An 18,701-nucleotide genomic window follows, 5' to 3' on the forward strand; every position below is an offset into this window, starting at 1 on the left:
GAAAAACACTCTTTAATTGATGAAGTGATAATGCTGTGCCAAAGACTGTATACCAGTAATCCCTGATCAGTGAGGTCTGGAGGCAAATGAAAAATACTGGTGAAAACAGACTGTTCAGCGGGTCAAATCAGAAACGAAAAGCCTGAACCAAAGCAGCTTTACTTACAAATTGAGTATTAGCAGAGCTTTATCGCTAGAAACTAGTGAGTTGTGTTTAAAAAAAAAAAAAAAAAATTTAGGTTGGTAGACTTAATGTTATAGCATTTGCGTATGTGGAACAAAAGATGAAGCTGCTAAGCTTTCTGGTGAAGTAGTGAAGCATGCCATTGATGTGTTAACCACTTCTGAATTACCAATAGTAGCTTGAAGTGCTCTACATGTGAACTCGGCAGCCTGGTATTCATCCTGTAACGCACATACATAGTAACAAGAGTTGCTAGCTTGGGCTGTCCTTGAAATCGATTCTGAATCTTGATGAAAGGGAAACAGGGCTGAGAAACTGCACAAATGCAGACCACCTTTTCAAAAGCAGCTTTAATCTTGTACCATAAAAAAAAAAAAAAAGCAAGCACTACATAGTGGCTTCCATTGATATGATCTTGCAGATATGATAATTTTTAAGTTTTTGCAATATATTTACTAAAGTTATGCTGAATAAATGTAAGAAAAACAACTTTATATACTTGGAAAGAAGACTTTAATAGTGTTGTTATATAGGGTATTGGCCAACTCAAGTGGGTCATCTTCTCTTACTGCCGCCATTATTTCCAGTATTTGACTAAAAAAGAAAGATTGATATTAGAAGACGCTGACACTCAGTACTGAATATACTTCAGACTGCTGCATGTGTATGTACAAGTCACTAAGATTAATTGGGAATAAAAACCTATGCTGAGAGCAGCAGGGCAAGGTGCTCAGATATGCAAACAGCTTCAGTTTTAAGTCACTAACTGCACTTCACACTGAACACTGGTTGCTCGCTGGTACAGATTAATCTTTGGTCTTTTGACTCTCATTTGGAGGTAATTAAACAGCTTTCTGTTTCAAAGGAAGTGTCATTTTGTGGGTGTCTTTTATCAGTTTATCAATGGTCTTCATTTTTCAGACTGAAATTCATTAGCCTTTCAAGGCTAAAGCCGCACTATGAATAAACTGGTCTATAGCAAAGCTTAAATTCCAGATACAGCCAGTATAGCTGCCAAAGTAACTTACGTTTTTTTCTAGTAGTAGAAAAGAAAAACAACTTCATGGTGAAGAGTAAGAACCTCAAGCTTGGTTTGTAGGGTCTGGTGGTTTTGGGTTTTGGATCTTGCCTCTTAATTTAGGCAATAGCTAAACTTCTTTTTGAGGAAGACAGTAGAAAAAGTTGCTCTTAACAATTACTGGAATGCAAATATTTTCCTAGATGCAGAATTAGCCCATTTCATGACCACTCCTGTACTTTGCAGCCAAACAGTTTCTTGAATTAAGTGGATGTTCAAGATGAGATGGGGTGAGATCAGGCCTACGGAGAAATAAGTAACAAATACCAAAGAATTTCACCCTTCAAGACTCTTGTTAGGGCTTACATATCTGTCCCCACTTGGATGCAGTAGGATACTGCATGTTACTGTAATGCCGTTTATGAAATTGCTGCAGGATTAAAACAAAAAAAGCCTCTTGTGGCTAAAATTTTTTTAAAAAAATATCTTCCAAGGGGAGTAGTGTGGGTCTAAAATATATAAAGTGGAAACACCACCATCAAAATTGAAAGGTGCCCAGCATCACTGAAAAAAAGACAAATGGAAAATTCCTCCTGCCAACTGAGCTATATTAAACAGTATATATACCCTGGACATTAAATATACTTTGTGGCCTGAGGCTAACTTTCTCCTCACACCAGATCCTGGTACTTGAGAAGTCGCAAAATACCAATTCTCAGTTACCATACTTCATTTTTCGTAAGGTTTAAGAGGTTCTCAGGTTACTAATCTACCATTAGTACAGGTTATAATTAATGTTAAAGGAACAGTAATTTTGAAATAAGGTTGAACTAAACAAGATTTTGTTTTGTAAAAGAAAGCAAAAGCCAAAGTATAGCATTTGTGTACTGCTCTAGGATAGACTCCCTCCATGTCCAGTTCTGGGGTTTCTCTAAGCTACAACTAAGGCAGCAGACAAAGACACAGGGAGCGTGTTGTTAACACATCCAGGCTTGCCGAAATAGCCTTATTCAGCAACAGCAGTGGTCCTCCACTTGTGATCAGAGCACTGTTTTCATGTGATCTCTTCCCCTAACTCCAAAAATAATGGACTGACCCTAGAAAGTCTTAAAATACTGAAAAAGCCCTTTCATGCTAGTGTGTGCTTTGTTTTTAAAACACAAATAACACTGATTTCAAAGAGTATTACAAATTGACATAACTGCATAAAATACATCTGAACACTAGGAGATGTCACCATGTAAGCTTAAACTATGCTTTTAGCATGATCAGTGGTCTGTCTTCAGAGAGTTTTTTCAGGTCTCCCAAAAAAGCAGCAGAATTCCCTTCAGTTCTCAAACAAACTCTTGTTTAGACATCTTGCTGAATACCTAAATTCTTTAGTACTATCCTGAGCAGTATTTCAAAAGCTAGTTCCAAACAGGTCATTTACACAGCTTTTCATAGAAATACATACAGACTTCACAGCAAAGAAAATCCTGCTTCTGATGAAGTAAATGGGCTTTGCACCTGGATGGGTACAGCTGTGAGCTTTATTTGCTGAAAATTCATTAATGTACTACAGCACAAGAAGAAACCTTCCTGAATTCCTTTTTCTTTTCAGGGAGTTGATAACGAGAAGAGGACTCAGAAGATTGGCATAACTCACCGACCAGACTTCAGTAACAGTTGTGAAAATTAAGGCATTTCATCTATCAGTGCTATTTAATGGAGATACCTGAACATTTTCACTAAAACAATGACACACTGCCCTGCTTTTCACACCTCTGTGAGGAAGCAAGTGAAAAGGTGGCAGAAAACGGTTTCTGTACTTTCTAACTCTGTCCATAAGCCCCTGGAGTTTTCTTTCGCTACTCTCCATGTTGACTGCTGTTCCTCATATCTAAACTTATAGGATCACAGTGTTCTATGAAACTTAATTTTTTTTTAGGCACAGTAGCAGAATGAAGAAATGACCCAACATTATTATTATACGTTATGGAAGTTCATGCCACAGGCGCTGTGATGTGAACACAGGCGCAGGCCCTACTCAGCGTCCCAGCACTGCCCCCTCTGCAGAGGACTGCACAGCTCCAGTGCTCTATCAGTTGTAACAATAACTGGAACAATGGAGTGAAATTTATGCAAGTCAGGTTACTTTACAGGGTTTAACCCCTTCTCCAATGTATCAAGTGAAAAGATAAAAACAGTACTGGTTTCACTTTCAGGGAGCTTTTTACATCAAGAGTTGCTGAAATAGGAAAATTAAGACTTCTTAATTTTTTCCACAGCCTATAAAGCAATACCTTACACAAGTTTCAGTAAATTTAGAATTAATTTCTATACACTATACTTCCAGTGAACTGATTTTTTTTCTTTTTTTTTTTTTTTCCTGTGAGATTTGGAAGATTTAAAAGAATACTACAGTAGTACACTTACATTATATGGCAGGGTTCGTTTCTGTCCTTCAAGCAGTGCCCTACTTCCCATTTCTTTTTTGTAGGAAATGTAGTTTTAATGTATTTTGATCCAGCATGAGTATTTTTCACTCCGCACCAAGGCGCATCTAGTTTCATTTGGTGGGGGAAAAAAAAAAAGGAATTAAGAGTATGCAATCGTTTCAGAATAGCATGAGATAGTTTAATCAACTACTTCCACAGACAAAAGTTCTTGGAATGTCTTTCTAGCAGTGACTTCCAATGCAAAAAGGAATTTAAGAGATGTGGGCAATTTAACATCTTCACAACCTTTAGATTTTTATACTGTTACCTTCAAGATTTTATATTAAAAAAATCAGCAATAATAGCACATAACACTTATTTCCTCCAACATGATAGCTAGATACACTGCATGTATTCCACAGAAACTTCCTGTATGCTTTAACAGGCCTGTACTTCATATGCAAATAAATTTAAGGATTTAGGCAGTTTGTGGTTTTTCTTTCTCAGATTCAGAAATTAAATACTATTATTTATAACTGCCAGTTATGGATAACTGAAATGAACATGCAAAAGAAAAAACAAAGGCACCCCTAGTCCGTCAATTAAAATCACTTCTCACTTCTCATTAGGCCAAGAGGGGAATTCAAGCGTTCTTCCGCCTTACTCCATTTAAAGAGCTGTTGTTTCCAAATGCCGTTACTGCTACCAGTGGCAAGATCACAGCCATTGCCCTGTGTTTGACACATCTCCAGCAAGCTAGATTTTAAAAGACATTCAAGCAGCATTCTGGTACCTAGGTACATTTAAAAATCTGGGCTTGTCAGTTTGTCCTTTTCATCTTCCCCTGCAACGTCACGAACTGACATGGCAGCTTATTCCTTCCACCAGAATGCTGAAAAGGAGTATTTCTGGAGCCTGTAAACTGCTTTCCAAAGTGGAGAAACAGCCAGTCCTTTTTCTTCTCCGAACTCCTTAGGTCTTGATCCTGCCTCATCATTGCTATACAAGCATATCTCATTGCCTCATAGTGTTTAAGTCACAAACTGACCAAGATATAAAATCTTACCAGTCTCTATCATTAATCGTTCACTAGGAATTGATTTCAGTGTTTCCAAGTTGGCTTCTGTTTTCAATGAACTAGAAAATCAGAGTTTGGTTAAAAAAAAAAAAAGAAGTGTATGAAAGTAATTACTTTGCCTGTTGAAACATTTTGCAGCAAAGGCAGCTTCCTAAATAATTCTGTTAGTGAATAAAATTTGCTTCATTTTTGAAAGTGCTGCCTGTAAATTCAAACTTTGCAGAAAACAGCAAATTTGGAGAGTTACTCAGTGAAGCCGTCTCACCCTAGTAAGCATGCAGAACCCCTGCCTGCACTGCCCGTACTTGCCTGGCCTCGGCAACCCATGCAACTTAGAAAGTGGTGCTGGCTGGCTTTTGGCCAGATCACCGCTGAGAATCCGGACTGCGTAACCAGTAGATATGGCTGCACAGGTTACATTTACATCCTGGATTTGACATGGCAGCTTGAAATTACGCTATTTTTAAACGCTGCTCAGAAGGACTGCTTCCACGTTCAACAACCTTATTTATTTACAAACAAGGATTGACCTGAGGGTAGTAGAATGGACATAAGACTAGATTAACTTGCTGAGCTGTGAGTTAAGAACTTTTTACGGCTAACAGACTAATGAGTGCAATTCTAAATCTGTCAGATGATTAAGAGTCTAGCGAGCTTTGAAAACCTGACCTCATTGTTTAAAAGAAAGCAATGAGTTCATTACAGCTGACACTTTAAAACAGTTTTATTTCTTGTAAAGAACTCACCAGCCATTTATTCCAATATAAAGATCCAAATCTAATATAGCTGCTGCTTCTTCCTTTGTGCCATCAAAAGAATGTACCTAGAACATATATAAACACAGATGCACACATATATACAAATATATGTACTTCATTTAAAACTCTAATCATTTAAAAGGACATATTAGTTTTTATTTGCGTCAGAAATACTTTCGCTAGTATGCATTACACATCAATACAAACATAAAGAGGAGACATGGCTCAGTTGATTCTGAATTTGGGCAAAGTTCAGGCTGAAGTCACTTGAATACTGCAATAAAAGTGGTTACCACGTCTTACGAGTGATAAATGTGTAGAAAAGACCTATCCAGTGATACTACGTTTGGCCCAGGAACTTCCTGTAGCTGACAGCTGGGAGACCATACACAAGAAGCAATTCTGTGCATGCTGAATTTTTACTTTCTTTCCTCAGAATTCCCTACAGGGCACTGTCAGAGACATAGTAAGAGCAGTGTTACATTCTCCACAGATTTTAGTCCACAGGAACTAGAGAGACAGCCTATCTGGTCATCCCAGGGCCTAAAGAGGCAAGTGGTAGGTCACAAGGCACAAAGAGAGTAATGCATCTGGGAACTGCAGCTGCTCAGCCTGAGTGGAGCAAAGACACTGCTTCCCCAAGCTGTGAGGGGGACAGCCAGCTGCAGAGGGTGCCTGCTCATCATTTCTCTACTAGTTACCAGTTTCACAGAAAAGAGAAAGGAAGGAAGGAGAGACTACACAGTATTATGCAAGAGCACAACATGCAAAGTACTGAGCTAGGGGAAGGTTTTTGCAGTAACAAAGGGGAAACCCGGGGACTGAGATATTATTGTAGGAGGTGTGGTCTGGTTAGTAGGATAGAATAATCCATGCATTTATTACTTTTGGAAAATCCTCCCATAATGGCAACCTGAGTGTTGCTGGACTTTCTCAATCATTTCATCCAAAGTTTTTCCTGTTACACTTTTGAATTAAAATACATTATCTGAATATCTAAAGACATAAAGCAATCAGCAGTTACATCTGGATCTAATTTGAAAATGATGTCTAACGTCAGAAGCAAATGTTTGAGGTTATGGCTTCCACTGGGAACATGCATCTAAATTATCTGTGGTCTGCTGTGGTCTGAATGCACTGCTGTTACAGACACTGAAGAACTGGGAAAAGGCCAATGTCAATTATAAGGTGCTTAAACTGTCCTTCTGACAGGCCAGGAAAAACTGCTCGTTAGCTGCAGAGCTTTTTCTCAGCCTATCTTCTTACCTTGCAAAAAAACTGTTGAATAAGCAACGAAAATAAAAATACTAGAAGGGACTGGAAAACACTTATTAATTAATAATAACGTAAATCCTGTAACAGGAAGCCTACCCAGATTCCATGACAAACAACAAGTTGCATATTAAGCAACAATATTCACATGCATGCATGTAAAAATGGATGCTACACTGAAGTCCATACTTACCACTCCTCCTACAAATCTATCTCGGTTTCTCCTCATTATGTCTATGAAATGAAATAAATAAAAATGTAAGACAGCTTTATAACAGACAAAGGTGACAGACTCAGGTTTCCAGATTTTTCTTACTCAGAATTTGCTCTGAGTATGAAATTCTCAAACAAAACCCACCTAAAAATTCAGCGTGTGAGTTTCTACAGTGGAGAAACATGGGCAGTTGTGTCTGTTCTGACAGGTCAAATTGTTTTTCAAAATACCTGTAAAATAAAAATGACTTTTAAACAGTAACTCAGTGTAAGTGCAAATAAAGACAGTACAAGAGTTTTCTCCAGCGCTCATGTGTTTTAGTCCTCCAAAAGTAAAGACAGAATTAATGGATTTGCCATGCAAAAGCTTTTATTTGTGCAAGGATTTAAAAGGAACTCTATCCCATGGCATATTCATATAGCAGTGATCTATGCTGGAAAACAGGTAAGAAGTGGCCAAGAGCATCAATACTGAAGAATGCACGCATATATATGTTAAGCATGTACTCTTGCGTAGTGTGGGTGCTGGAGTTCATTTTTATTTATTTATTTATTTTTAATGAAAGAGGAACTGACTGTTCTCTCCACAAAGTTTGAAATGTCAGGAAGGGAGAGTGTGGATCACACAGAGACCACTATTTCAAGAAGCACTTTTAAATGTGGCGAGGACAGGTAAGGGAGCACTGTGCAGACTTCAAATGGCCAAAACTGCATCAGACCTGGCTGGCTTGTGAAGTAACAATCCAGACTTTTTGTTTGCTCTTCCATGAAAGTCAGTCTTTCCTCTCTTGGGGTGGAACAAGTACCAATATTAGGCATCTTACTTCTGCCCCATTCTGCCTTCACTCTTTCAAAGTCTTACACTTTTCCCTCCTCTCCTTTGTGTGCTTGCATCCTTTCCTTTTCGCTCCTTTTTATCCCTCTCCTACCTTCTACTCCTAGTATTCCCTTTGAAGGAGAGGTAACAGCCAGGCAGCCATCCTATGAAGAGATATCAAAATGTGGGCAGAGGAAGGTAAGTAGGTAGCCAGTTTCCCCAGGGCAGTTTCCAAGGGAAACTAATTAGCAGTGAACTAACCTGTCACTTGTCATTTGCAGCTAGTTCTGATCCCAGAGCATTACCATTTGCCACTTCTGTCTGCCACACTACACCCAGGCATGCAAATTACCAATGCTCAGGAAACACGGCACAGGAACTTATGCATGGCAGAGGGCCAACGGTGCATAGGTGTCTCAGTATCCACACATAATTTGAAAGATGACGTTATTTGGACAAGGCAAGAAGGACAACATTGCCTGTCCCAACAGGCTGGGACTCTATGCACATATTGGATTTCTTTAGGTGTTACTGTTAAAAGCAGCCCAGGGCACTGGGGTATACCCATCATCAGATACCGGAAACATTTCAAAGGCAAACTCAAGTGTCCACGTACTGCTGTGTATGATTCACATACCAATCAGGAGAAAGTGGCAGCAAACCATTAGTTTGATTTACATTTTCCTAAAAACAAAGACAATGCAACTGGTCATTTTGTTTTGTGCAATTTTCACTATTTTCTGTATATTACAGGTTGATATTTCTCTGATAACAGTTAACTATCTTCCCTGTTTATCAGTGCAGATCTTTGAGATAAAACAGGTGGAACAGAAATGGGCTGTAACTGACATGACAATTCAGGAGAATAAATTACATCTACTCTGAATCTTCTTTGTAGTCTAGATACTGTGCTTAGTTTAGCTTGTTTGACTAAATATAAATTTAATTGCAACTCATGATTGCTCTTGCGGTTAAATAGCTACAATTGCTTGATTATTGGCGGGGTTTTTTTTGAACAGAAGACTTGTTTCATAAGGAAATGAGGTTTTAGAAACTGAGCTCAAATAAGCCCCTGAAGTAACCTACTGCCAGTTTCAATCTAATTTTGGGAAGGGCAGTGGTCTTGAAAGTACAAAGTTTAGTGCCCCTACAAATGGAAAGGCAACTCAAGCTTCTTCCATTCCTAGCAACAATGAAACCCAACACATGCTGCTACTTGCCCTGTCAAAGAAGAAAGGCAGGTGAATGGGGAAGTTCTTGGAGAGAAAAAATTAAAGGGGGGGAAGGGGGGAGAGAAACGCTGGAAAAGCATGAAGAAACCAGACATACGGTGATCAGAATAGTAACCAAGTAAGTCAGTAGGAAACTAAACCTTACTAGTTCCAGTGCTGAAGGAACAACCTTTTTCTCAGGGCAAGCAGACTGTCATTCAATATATGCTGGTTTTATGTTGCTTCTCAATAAGGAAGTTTGAAAATATTTCTGCATGGTTGTTTGCAGGTTTAGTTTTGACCATAAAGTTTAAATACTGTGGGTATTTTCAAGTTTGGGATCAAGACACTAAAGGAGCTGAAGCAAACTGGCCTTGCTGAGGTAGAATATCCCCAGACAAACAATTCTGGATTCATGTATGAATAACAGTGCATGTGACTTTGTTCATCCCCTCCAATTTGGGTAAGAAAACTCCTGTTTCCATGTCGCTAAGCCCCACAAACCCCTCCCCAGTAGCAAAGCAGAAATGAAACTTCCATATACTTATCAGTCCATTTATAATGTGACCTTCACCGTAATATGAAGCCAGTACCTTCATCTAACTGCCATTCAAATCACTGCTTTCTGTTGGAAAAGTTATGAGAATGTAGAAAAATTCTGACAAAAAAAAGTTCTTTGGGCTGCTTCAACAAAGGAATTTCATCTTTATTAGCTTCTCATCTTTATTAGCTTTTCAATCCCAGAAAAAGGATAAAAAATGTTCATTTTTTACAGGTGAAAATTATCCAGAAGAAAACACAGCATAACTAACTAGAAAATAATGATTAAGCAAAACAGAGGTCATGCTCAGATACTACCCACTGGGAAACTACCATACTTCTCTTCTACAGGGCAAATCTGCAGCTGCTTGCTAGCTGTTCCAGTGACTGCTACAATACCAGAACTACTGGCCAGCTGAAAAAGTGACCTGCCTCCACGCATTTCACACTTGGCCTTTTTTTTTTTTTTTTTAGTTCATTTATCAGGCATACATTGAACTTTGAATCCTTTATCAACAGTCCTGGCTAACCAGGGAGATCCCAGTTGACTGGAGGTTAGCAAACATGACACCCATCTACAAGAGCTGGAAGGAGGATCTGGGGAACTACAGGCCTGTCAGCCTGACCTCAGTGCCGGGGAAGGTCATGGAGCAGATCATCCTGAGTTTATGAAAGGCAGGTCCTGCTTGACTAACCTGATCTCCTATGACAAGGTGACCCACTTAACGGATGAGGGAAAGGCTGTGGACATTGTCTACCAAGACTTTAGTAAAACCTTTGACACCGCCTCCCACAGCATTCGCCTAAGGAAGCTGGTGGCTCATGGCTTGGACAGGTGTACTCTTTGCGGGGTAGAAAACTGGCTGGGTGGCCATGCCCAAAGAGCTGCGGTGAATAGAGTTAAACCCAGCTGGTGGACGGTCACAAGTGGTGTTCCCCAGGGCTCAGTATTAGGCCAGTTCTGTTTAATATCTTTATCAATGATCTGGATGAGGGGATCGAGTGCACTCTCAGTAAGTTTGCAGACAACACCAAGCTGGGTGGGAGCATTGACCTGCTTGAGGGTAGGAAGGCTCTACAGAGGGATCTGGACAGGCTGAGTCAATGGGCCAAGGCCAGTTGTATGAGGTTCAACAAGGCCAAGTGCCAGGTCCTGCACTTGGGTCACAACAACCCCATGCAACGCTACAGCCTTTGGGAAGAGGGGCTGGAAAGCTGCCTGGCCAAAAAGGACCTGGGGGTGTTGGTCAACAGCTGGCTGAACATGAGCCAGCAGTGTGCCCAGGTGGCCAAGAAGGCCAACAGCATCCTGGCTTGTAGCAGGAATAGTGTGGCCAGCAGGAGCAGGGAGGTGATTGTCCCCCTGTACTCGGCACTGGTGAGGCCACACCTGGAATACTGTGTCCAGTTTTGGGCCCCTCACTACAAGAAAGACATTGAGGTGCTGGAGCGTGTCCAGAGAAGGGCAACAAGGCTGGTGAAGGGTCTGGAGCACAGGCCTTATGAGGAGCGGCTGAGGGAACTGGGGTTGTTTAGCCTGGAGAAGAGGAGGCTGAGGGGAGACCTTATCGCTCTCTACAACTACCTGAAAGGAGGTTGTAGTGAGGTGGGTGTTGGGCTCTTCTCCCAAGTAGCTAGCAATAGGGCAAGAGGAAATGGGCTTAAGCTGCGCCAGGGGAGGTTTAGGTTGGAAATTAGGAAAAATTTCTTTACGGAAAGGGTGGTCAAGCATTGGAACAGGCTGCCCAGGCAAGTGGTTGAGTCACCATCCCTGGGGGTATTGAAAAGATGTGCAGATGTGGTGCTTAGGGACATGGTTTAGTGGTGGACTTGGTAGTGTTAGGTTAACAGTTGGACTTGATGATCTTAAAGGTCTTTTCCAACCTAAATGATTCTATGAATATTAATTTGAAGAACTCACCACCCAGTCTGCTAAAGGTCATGAAAGCCAGACTGTATCCAACTCCACAGCATCCCATTAGCAGAAATAAAAACAACCCCATATCCTGGCCATGTTTCACAAACACATGGAAGATGAAGACCAGGGAAAGCTGTCCATTTAGACAATACGGTATTTACAAACACAGTGTTTGCAGGCATCTGTCCTTGAGGCTTTCAGTATTTCTTTAGGAAAAACATGGACCTGTTGGAGCAGGTCCAGAGGAGGGCTACAAAAATGATCAGAGGGCTGGAACACCTCTGCTTTGAAAAAAGACTGAGAGAGTTGGTGGTGTTCAGCCTGGAGAAGAGAAGGCTCCAGGGAGACCTTATGCGGCCTTTCAGTACTTAAAGGGGGCTTATAAGAAAGATGGGGACAGACTTTTTATCAGGGCCTGCTGCAATGGGACAAGGGGTAATGTTTTAGTTTTAAACTAAAAGAGGGCAGATTTAGACTGGACATAAGGAAGAAATTTTTTACAATGAGGGTGGTGAAACACTGGACCAGGTTGCCCAGAGAGGTGGTAGATGCCCCATCCCTGGCAACATTCAAGGTCAGGTTGGACGGGGCTCTGAGCAACCTGATCTGGTTAAAGCTGTCCCTGCTCACTGCAGGGGGGTTGGGCTGGAAGACCTTTAAAGGTCCCTTCCAACCCAAACTATTCTATGATTCTTTACTCCCTCATATTTCTTACTTTCTGAATTTTTCATTAATTACCTCCTTCCAATTGCAATTTCCAGCAAGGGCTCTCAATAGATCTCTTAGAATCTAGATTTATGTATTTCATATGATTTACTGAAATAGCTCAGATAAAGACTTTGTGTCATTATCAACCTGAATTAGGAACGACTCACCTACTACTTTAAAAGTGATTTCTGTTCCATCCTGTCACCTCCTGACTCACCACTCAATTTCAGTGCACTGGATTAGAAGTTTTTCCCTACAGGTCTTCACCTGCAGTCCATCAGATAAGGAAAATCAGATTTTTTTTTTTTCTCCCAATAACATCAAGGCAGTAAGGATCTTAAAATATGATACTCCACCAGTGTTTTAGTTTGCCACAGAAAAGAAACAGGTTATACTCCAAGGTGTGCTTTGCTGAACATTGTGTACACTGAATTCTACCAGGAAAAAGAGTTCTGTCCTCTTTGCTGAATATTTTACTGTATGACTGCAGCATTATGAAGAAAACTCTACCTACTGCTAACGTGGCAATTACAAAAAACACAACTAACCACTGCCCCCCAGTGACTAATTTACTCGGAACAGTAATATGCAGATGCAATTTGTTAATCACTCATCTTATTTGAATTTATCTTTTGTATCTTTCAGCTAGCTCCCTCTGTAGACAGAAGTTCCACTACAAGAATGCAAGCTGATTTCAGCTGTCCTAGCTTCTTTCCATTCAGTATCTGTGCTGCATATATTAACTTCAAAACACAGATCTCTCCAGCTCCCAAGATCACCTTTTTCATCAGCTCTCAATTACCTGCTCCCAGCTAACACCTCCCTTAAAAGCTCATATTTTTTCCACTGCTGACTTATCCTTTTTGACAGTTCTGTCCCCTTCCCCATGCCTTTCACTCATCCTAATTCTTCTTTCACACACTAGTTACGCTATTCTCCCCATGAGTCTCCAAGAGTTCTTGAGTATTAGCACCCAGAAACCCCCAAACTCTGTTCAATTTTACAGAAAAACACATGCTAAGTCAACACCAGGCAGACAGCAAAATTTAGCACATAGCACTACTTGAACATAGGCATCTTTCTTTGAAGTCCCATTCCTGCCAAAAAAACCCAGACAAAATGTTACCTGGTAGAACACAAGATAGGAAACACTCCTGTAAATTGCTACAAATCAATTTATAGTCATCAAAAGTTTCTTACTTGAGTTGGATGTCCTTTGGGCAAAATTCTAATCTGTCAAAATCTACAAACAGAAAGAACAAAAACCCACTTGGTGTTTTAGGATTTTTTTAATATAGGTCTAGAAAAAAATACTGAAGTACTAAGTAACACTTACCTAAGCCACATTCTCCAACTGCTATTACCTTTGTCTTATTTTTTTCAATCAGATTTTTTAATTCAGATAAATACTGTTCAGGGCTACTCTGCTCAAATTCTCCACAGCGCGTAGGATGACAGCCAACTGTACTGTAAAACATGTCTAAAGCAAGACAGTATTAGAAGGTTTTAAGAAAAAAGAAAAAAAAAGATTTCTATAAGGTATAGACAGTATCTGTATCTAGACTTTTTATTGCTCATAATTTTGAAAGGAAACTCCCTTTGAACAACTTTATCTTGGTGATAATTCTATTACACTGATATTTTCTGCTTTAAAAATGTTAGACAGTATCTCCAGTGGGGGTGTGTGCCTGTGTTTCTTTTTAGTACACATTATTTAGTATATTCCAAAACTGCAACTCAAAGCCGAACCATTCTGGTGGAGCAGCCCTCAACAAATCATACAATTGTTCAGGTTGGAAGAGACCTCTTGAGATCATCTAGAAATACATCTTGTTCAAAATGCATCAGGCTATCCTCAGCTGTAAGATTTGCAGACAGCATGCAATTTCCCTCATGTGCCTCTGCATTAGCTGTTACAGAATTTCGCAAACAACATCTAGCCTGATTTACCTATGTATCTAACCTAGATTACCCTAGTGCCAAAACTAACATTTCTGCTAAGTGCCTTTATGGAGATGCAAAAGCATGGGGGGAGGGGAGGGAAAGACTATACAAGGCCCCGAGCAACTTCAATGGAAGTGGGGAGGTGAATTGGGTTGGACCAGATTACCTCCTCAGGTTCACCCTAACCGAAATTATTCTATGGTTCTGTTTGGTAAACAGTACTTTAACATGTGTTTTAGTTCAAATATGTATTTAAGTAATTAGTGGAAAGATATTTGCCTTTTCACAGAAAGAAAGGGAAAGCTAGGAGAACCATAAAGAGAAACATACCCTCTTGTTCAACCTGGTCATGACAGACTGGTAAGCAAAAAACAAACAACAACCCACCAGAAAACATATTCCACACCATGTAAGCATTCCAGCTTATTTCTAGAAGACAGCCATATAACAATTTTTTAATTCCAGAATTTTCCTGTAATTTCTATTTTTATCTAGAAATAGAAATTACAGGAAAGACTGATTCCTTCCAACACTGTGGGATCTAAAAAGCAACATACAGAAGCTCACACACAATGCATTCATCCCATTTGGAAACATAATTTCTCATTTTAATCTGAGATTCTGTAAACACCTGCAGGGGCAGGTCCTTTTCAACTCTTAATTCTGAGAGTGGAGAAGGTTATAGTTTTGACTGACAACTTAAGTTTAAAGTGAAAATACCGTTTGTTTGTGCCAGCTCCAATGCATCTTTACTGTCCTGTAGACTCCCACCTGTAATCAAAAACTTGGAAGAAGAAGAATACTGTCAGTGAGTATGTTCTTCTTTGAACATCAAACAGAATACTTAAGAAAACACTCAGATATAAGAAAGAATTTAGAGAACATCAGAAGACAATTACTAATGTATATGTGACAAAATTTCATAAATCAGTAACCAACCTCAGGAGCTAGTAAATACATTAGGGGTCAAAACCTGTTTTTTTTATCAAGTATCTCCTATGTTAAGTATTTAAACCATTAAATGAGCAAAATACTTCTATTTGCAGCAACATTAACTTCATTAGCCAATGACTCAAGAAACTTCATTTGCATTCAAGAAATGATATTCAGAAACATTCTCCCTGTCTCACAGGTGGAGAAACTAAGAACTTCCGAACATCCAAAACAAGACATGAGTAAGTAGATAAACCAACAAAGAAGTCTGTATCAGAGTTGGGATTGCAAATTTAAGAATTTCTGGCTCCAATCTTTTATTTTTATCTTAAGATCAAAGGTTATCACACCAGAATTGCTGCTTACAGTGTTTTTTGAACCACCACTTGCAGGACCTTGCACCCTAGGTCCTCATAAATCATGACTACACTGCTTTCTGACAACTGTTATCCCTACATCAGACTCAGTCTGCACCAAGTCAGACATTTCTGCAGTATGCTCCATTAGAGACAGACACATCCCAACAGTATCACCAGAAAAACAAGTCAAGCTGATATTGGCTCAGTGTACATACAGCACAGGGCAAAACGTCACCAAAAAATTACCATAAATCAGCAGCTATATGGAAAAATATAAGTATTTTCAAATAAACAGATTAAGCTTCTAGGCAAGCAGAAACAATCTGGGACAGAATAGACTTCTGACACCGTACAGGCCAGTAGCAAGACTGAAAACATAGCTAAGGACATGAAACTCCTAAATTCCATTTCTGAATCCACTGTGCATCCTGAAAAAGTTATGCAGCCAATCTATTTTTGATAATAAAATAGGAAAATTGCCACTTACTTTCAGAGGGTGGTATAAAGATTAAATAGTACTTATACAGCACATATAAATGCAGTAGAAGTGACTATGATTCTGTATTTGCTGCAGTGTGGTAACTTCTGCATCACTAGTTTTTTTTAGTCTCCCAGTTTACTTCCCACTCTTTTCAGATGAGAGCCTTTCAGAAAACTTCTGAGAAGTCCGTTCCTCTTCTAGAGAAGGGTTTTATTTCTTTATGTCTAATGCACCAACCTTTTTAGTGCAGTAGAACAGTTTGTGGCAGTATGCATTGTATTCTATTTTAATTCCTATTTTTGTCTTGACAATTTATTCAGTTGAGAGAGAGAGGCAGGCAGGCTGGCCTATTGTAACTAAAGGACTGTGGTCCACTGCTGAAAACACCAATTTCAAGTTAAGAGTTACAAACCTGCTCATAGCTTGTTTAATACACATAAGCCAGTATTTACTAGCAGACATAAGAATTTATGGGCACTCCCAGCTCTCCTGCAGTTACCAATTTCCTTTACATAGAAATATCTGAAGGATCTGAATCAGAAGAGTTGGGCTTTGATCTGTAGCAGTAACTGCTGAGTAAGAGAGTTACACAGGATACAAGAAAAAAGGAGTGGTTGCCTATAATACAACTAACATGGAAAATTACGTACTAGTTGATTGCAGTACGTCAGAGGAGAACATCCTTCTGTTGAAACTGTACAAAAGAAATTCCACATACGCATCACATATGATACCACTGAACTTAAATAATCATCATCTAATGATCTGTGCAAATGAAAGACAACACTGCACAGAACATTTTTGCTTTATGCTATCAAAGAAAGTTACCACATTTTCCACTGCAAGTTCCAGATACATTTGTTTTAATAGGGAAGCACTAAAATCCAAAGTATTAGAAAGCAGTTTAAAATAGTAAAGAAATTTTATTATAAGAAATTACCTTTTTAACACCAACTTTGATGGCTCTCTCTACTACATCCAAAAAGTCATCTGCGGAAGTTGATAAAAATGCCATAAATTGACCTTAAGGTTTTACAGCATAATTTAACTACTTTTCAACTAAAATCACTTTTGTGCAGCCAAAACACCTATCATGAACAACCTTTAAACCACACTTGATTAATCTTTAGAAGGCAGTAACAAAATGCAGTAACTGAAGATCCAATTTAAATCCAAGAAGTCAATGGAAGTTTTTCCCACATACTTCAGGAGACTCGCTGTTTTTACATTTATATCTAAAGGCCATGAGAGCAAAAAAGCGTCAGTTATAACTAGTAACTATGATTCAGCAATGCAATACTTTGACAGTTTCTTGTTCATAATTCTCAGATCAGTTTTTCCATGCAATCCTAATATAAATAGCTCAGCAATTGTCCATTTTGCTCTAGAGGCAGAGTTACCTATATGACAACTTAACAGCAATTAAGAGAATGTATTTTGCTTAGAACATCTAATTTATTTTGCCACGGTTTCTTCTTCAAGCCCTAGTAAATAATAAGCATGCAGTTTTTGAGGAGAAAAAAGAAACTCTAACCTCATATTCTGACACGTAAGAGGTTTCTATTTTAATGAGAGGGATCCTGTCTTTCAGCAGACACAAAGAAATGTTTACCTTGATGTTTTTGTGTTCCTCTGTAGATTCCTCTGAACATAGGATCTGTCAGGTTAATACCAATATCTATGAAAAAAAAAAACCAGAAATTAGATATTATAGTTTCTCTACATTTTGTTCTGAGCATTAGCCACCTAGGGAAGACAATGAAAAGCATATCTCAGTAGCCCCAGACTACCACACTAACAGGCCATGTAAAACTTAAGCATAAGTTTACTTGCATAACTTGAGAGCTTACTCCTTACTAGAAGTGACAGAAAAATAAAATTTTGGCCTTCTGTGCAACTGCAGACTTATTCTTTCCATAAGTGTTTATGACACACCCTCATAATCAGCAAAGCTAATGCATCTATACTGTTTATTGCAATTAATTCCACTTTTCACATGAAAACACAAATTTCTCTCTGCCAACAGACAGTAACATGGAAGGGAAAAGCGCAGCATCTCACGTACAACGTTTACAGGAGTGGAAGAAGCAGCGGACTGCCTCATAAAAGCTGTTTTCCCTCCGACTGCCCGCGACCATACAGGCTGCACAACAGCCGCCTCCGCAGCTGCCAGGGCCCACCTTTCTAGCGGGGTTTCCAGTGGGAAGGGAAATTTTCCAAGACAATATTAGGCTGCTTAGCCACACATAAAACTTCGGTCTGAACCGGTTATTTACATACTTCCTGCCCAGCTTCCTAACAATATTAACATTTTCATCCAAGCCCATTCCATGCAGTTAGAAACAACCACGACTAACGCGCCAACGCGAAAAAGGGGACGAGGGGCGGCCAGAAAACCCAGAGTTTAGGGATAACCCTGAGGAGCCACGCAGCAGCCCCGCAGTGCCCTGCGTGGAGCCCCCAGCGAGGGCAGAAACGTTCCCAAACGCTTCTTGCAAGCTCAAGGGCAGCCTGCATCTCGGCCCCGGAGACACCGAGAAGGGCTAGGGAGGAGGATGAGCCCTGGACGAGGGGCAGACCCTGTCACCAGAGCGGGCCGCGGCCGGCCCCTCACGGAGCGGAGCGGGGCGGGGCGGGGCGGGGCGGCGGGGCTCCCCCCGCGCGGCGGGCACAGGCGGCGGCTGCTGCCTCAGCCCGGCACCGGCTGAGGTACGGAGGGGCCGGGGCCGGGGCCGCCTGGGCCCCCCTCCCTCCCCGCCTCCGCTCTCCCCTCACCGATGAACTTGGAGCGGCTCATGGCGGCGGCGGCGGCGGCGGCTGCAGCGCGAGCGGCGCGCCTGCGCACGG

The 18,701-nt window shown here is 40.3% G+C and overlaps 1 protein-coding gene across 1 annotated transcript; it reads right to left on the bottom strand.

The window, feature by feature from the left end:
• Nucleotides 1-39: 39 nt before the first annotated feature.
• On the bottom strand, nt 40-18,653 carry TATDN1 (TatD DNase domain containing 1). The gene is made up of 12 exons (XM_075705162.1): nt 18,630-18,653; nt 17,467-17,532; nt 16,795-16,844; nt 14,802-14,865; nt 13,474-13,617; nt 13,338-13,380; nt 7,089-7,174; nt 6,924-6,964; nt 5,447-5,523; nt 4,689-4,759; nt 3,621-3,747; nt 40-778 (listed from the first exon to the last, which is right to left on the bottom strand). Exons 1-12 carry the CDS (start codon nt 18,649-18,651, stop codon nt 676-678), a joined length of 894 nt encoding a protein of 297 aa, XP_075561277.1. The 5' UTR covers nt 18,652-18,653; the 3' UTR covers nt 40-675.
• Between the last annotated feature and the right edge of the window lie 48 nt (nt 18,654-18,701).

This window comes from Pelecanus crispus, chromosome 2 (genome assembly GCF_030463565.1).
Source record: "Pelecanus crispus isolate bPelCri1 chromosome 2, bPelCri1.pri, whole genome shotgun sequence".
In the NCBI taxonomy this organism is placed as follows: Eukaryota; Metazoa; Chordata; class Aves; order Pelecaniformes; family Pelecanidae; genus Pelecanus; species Pelecanus crispus.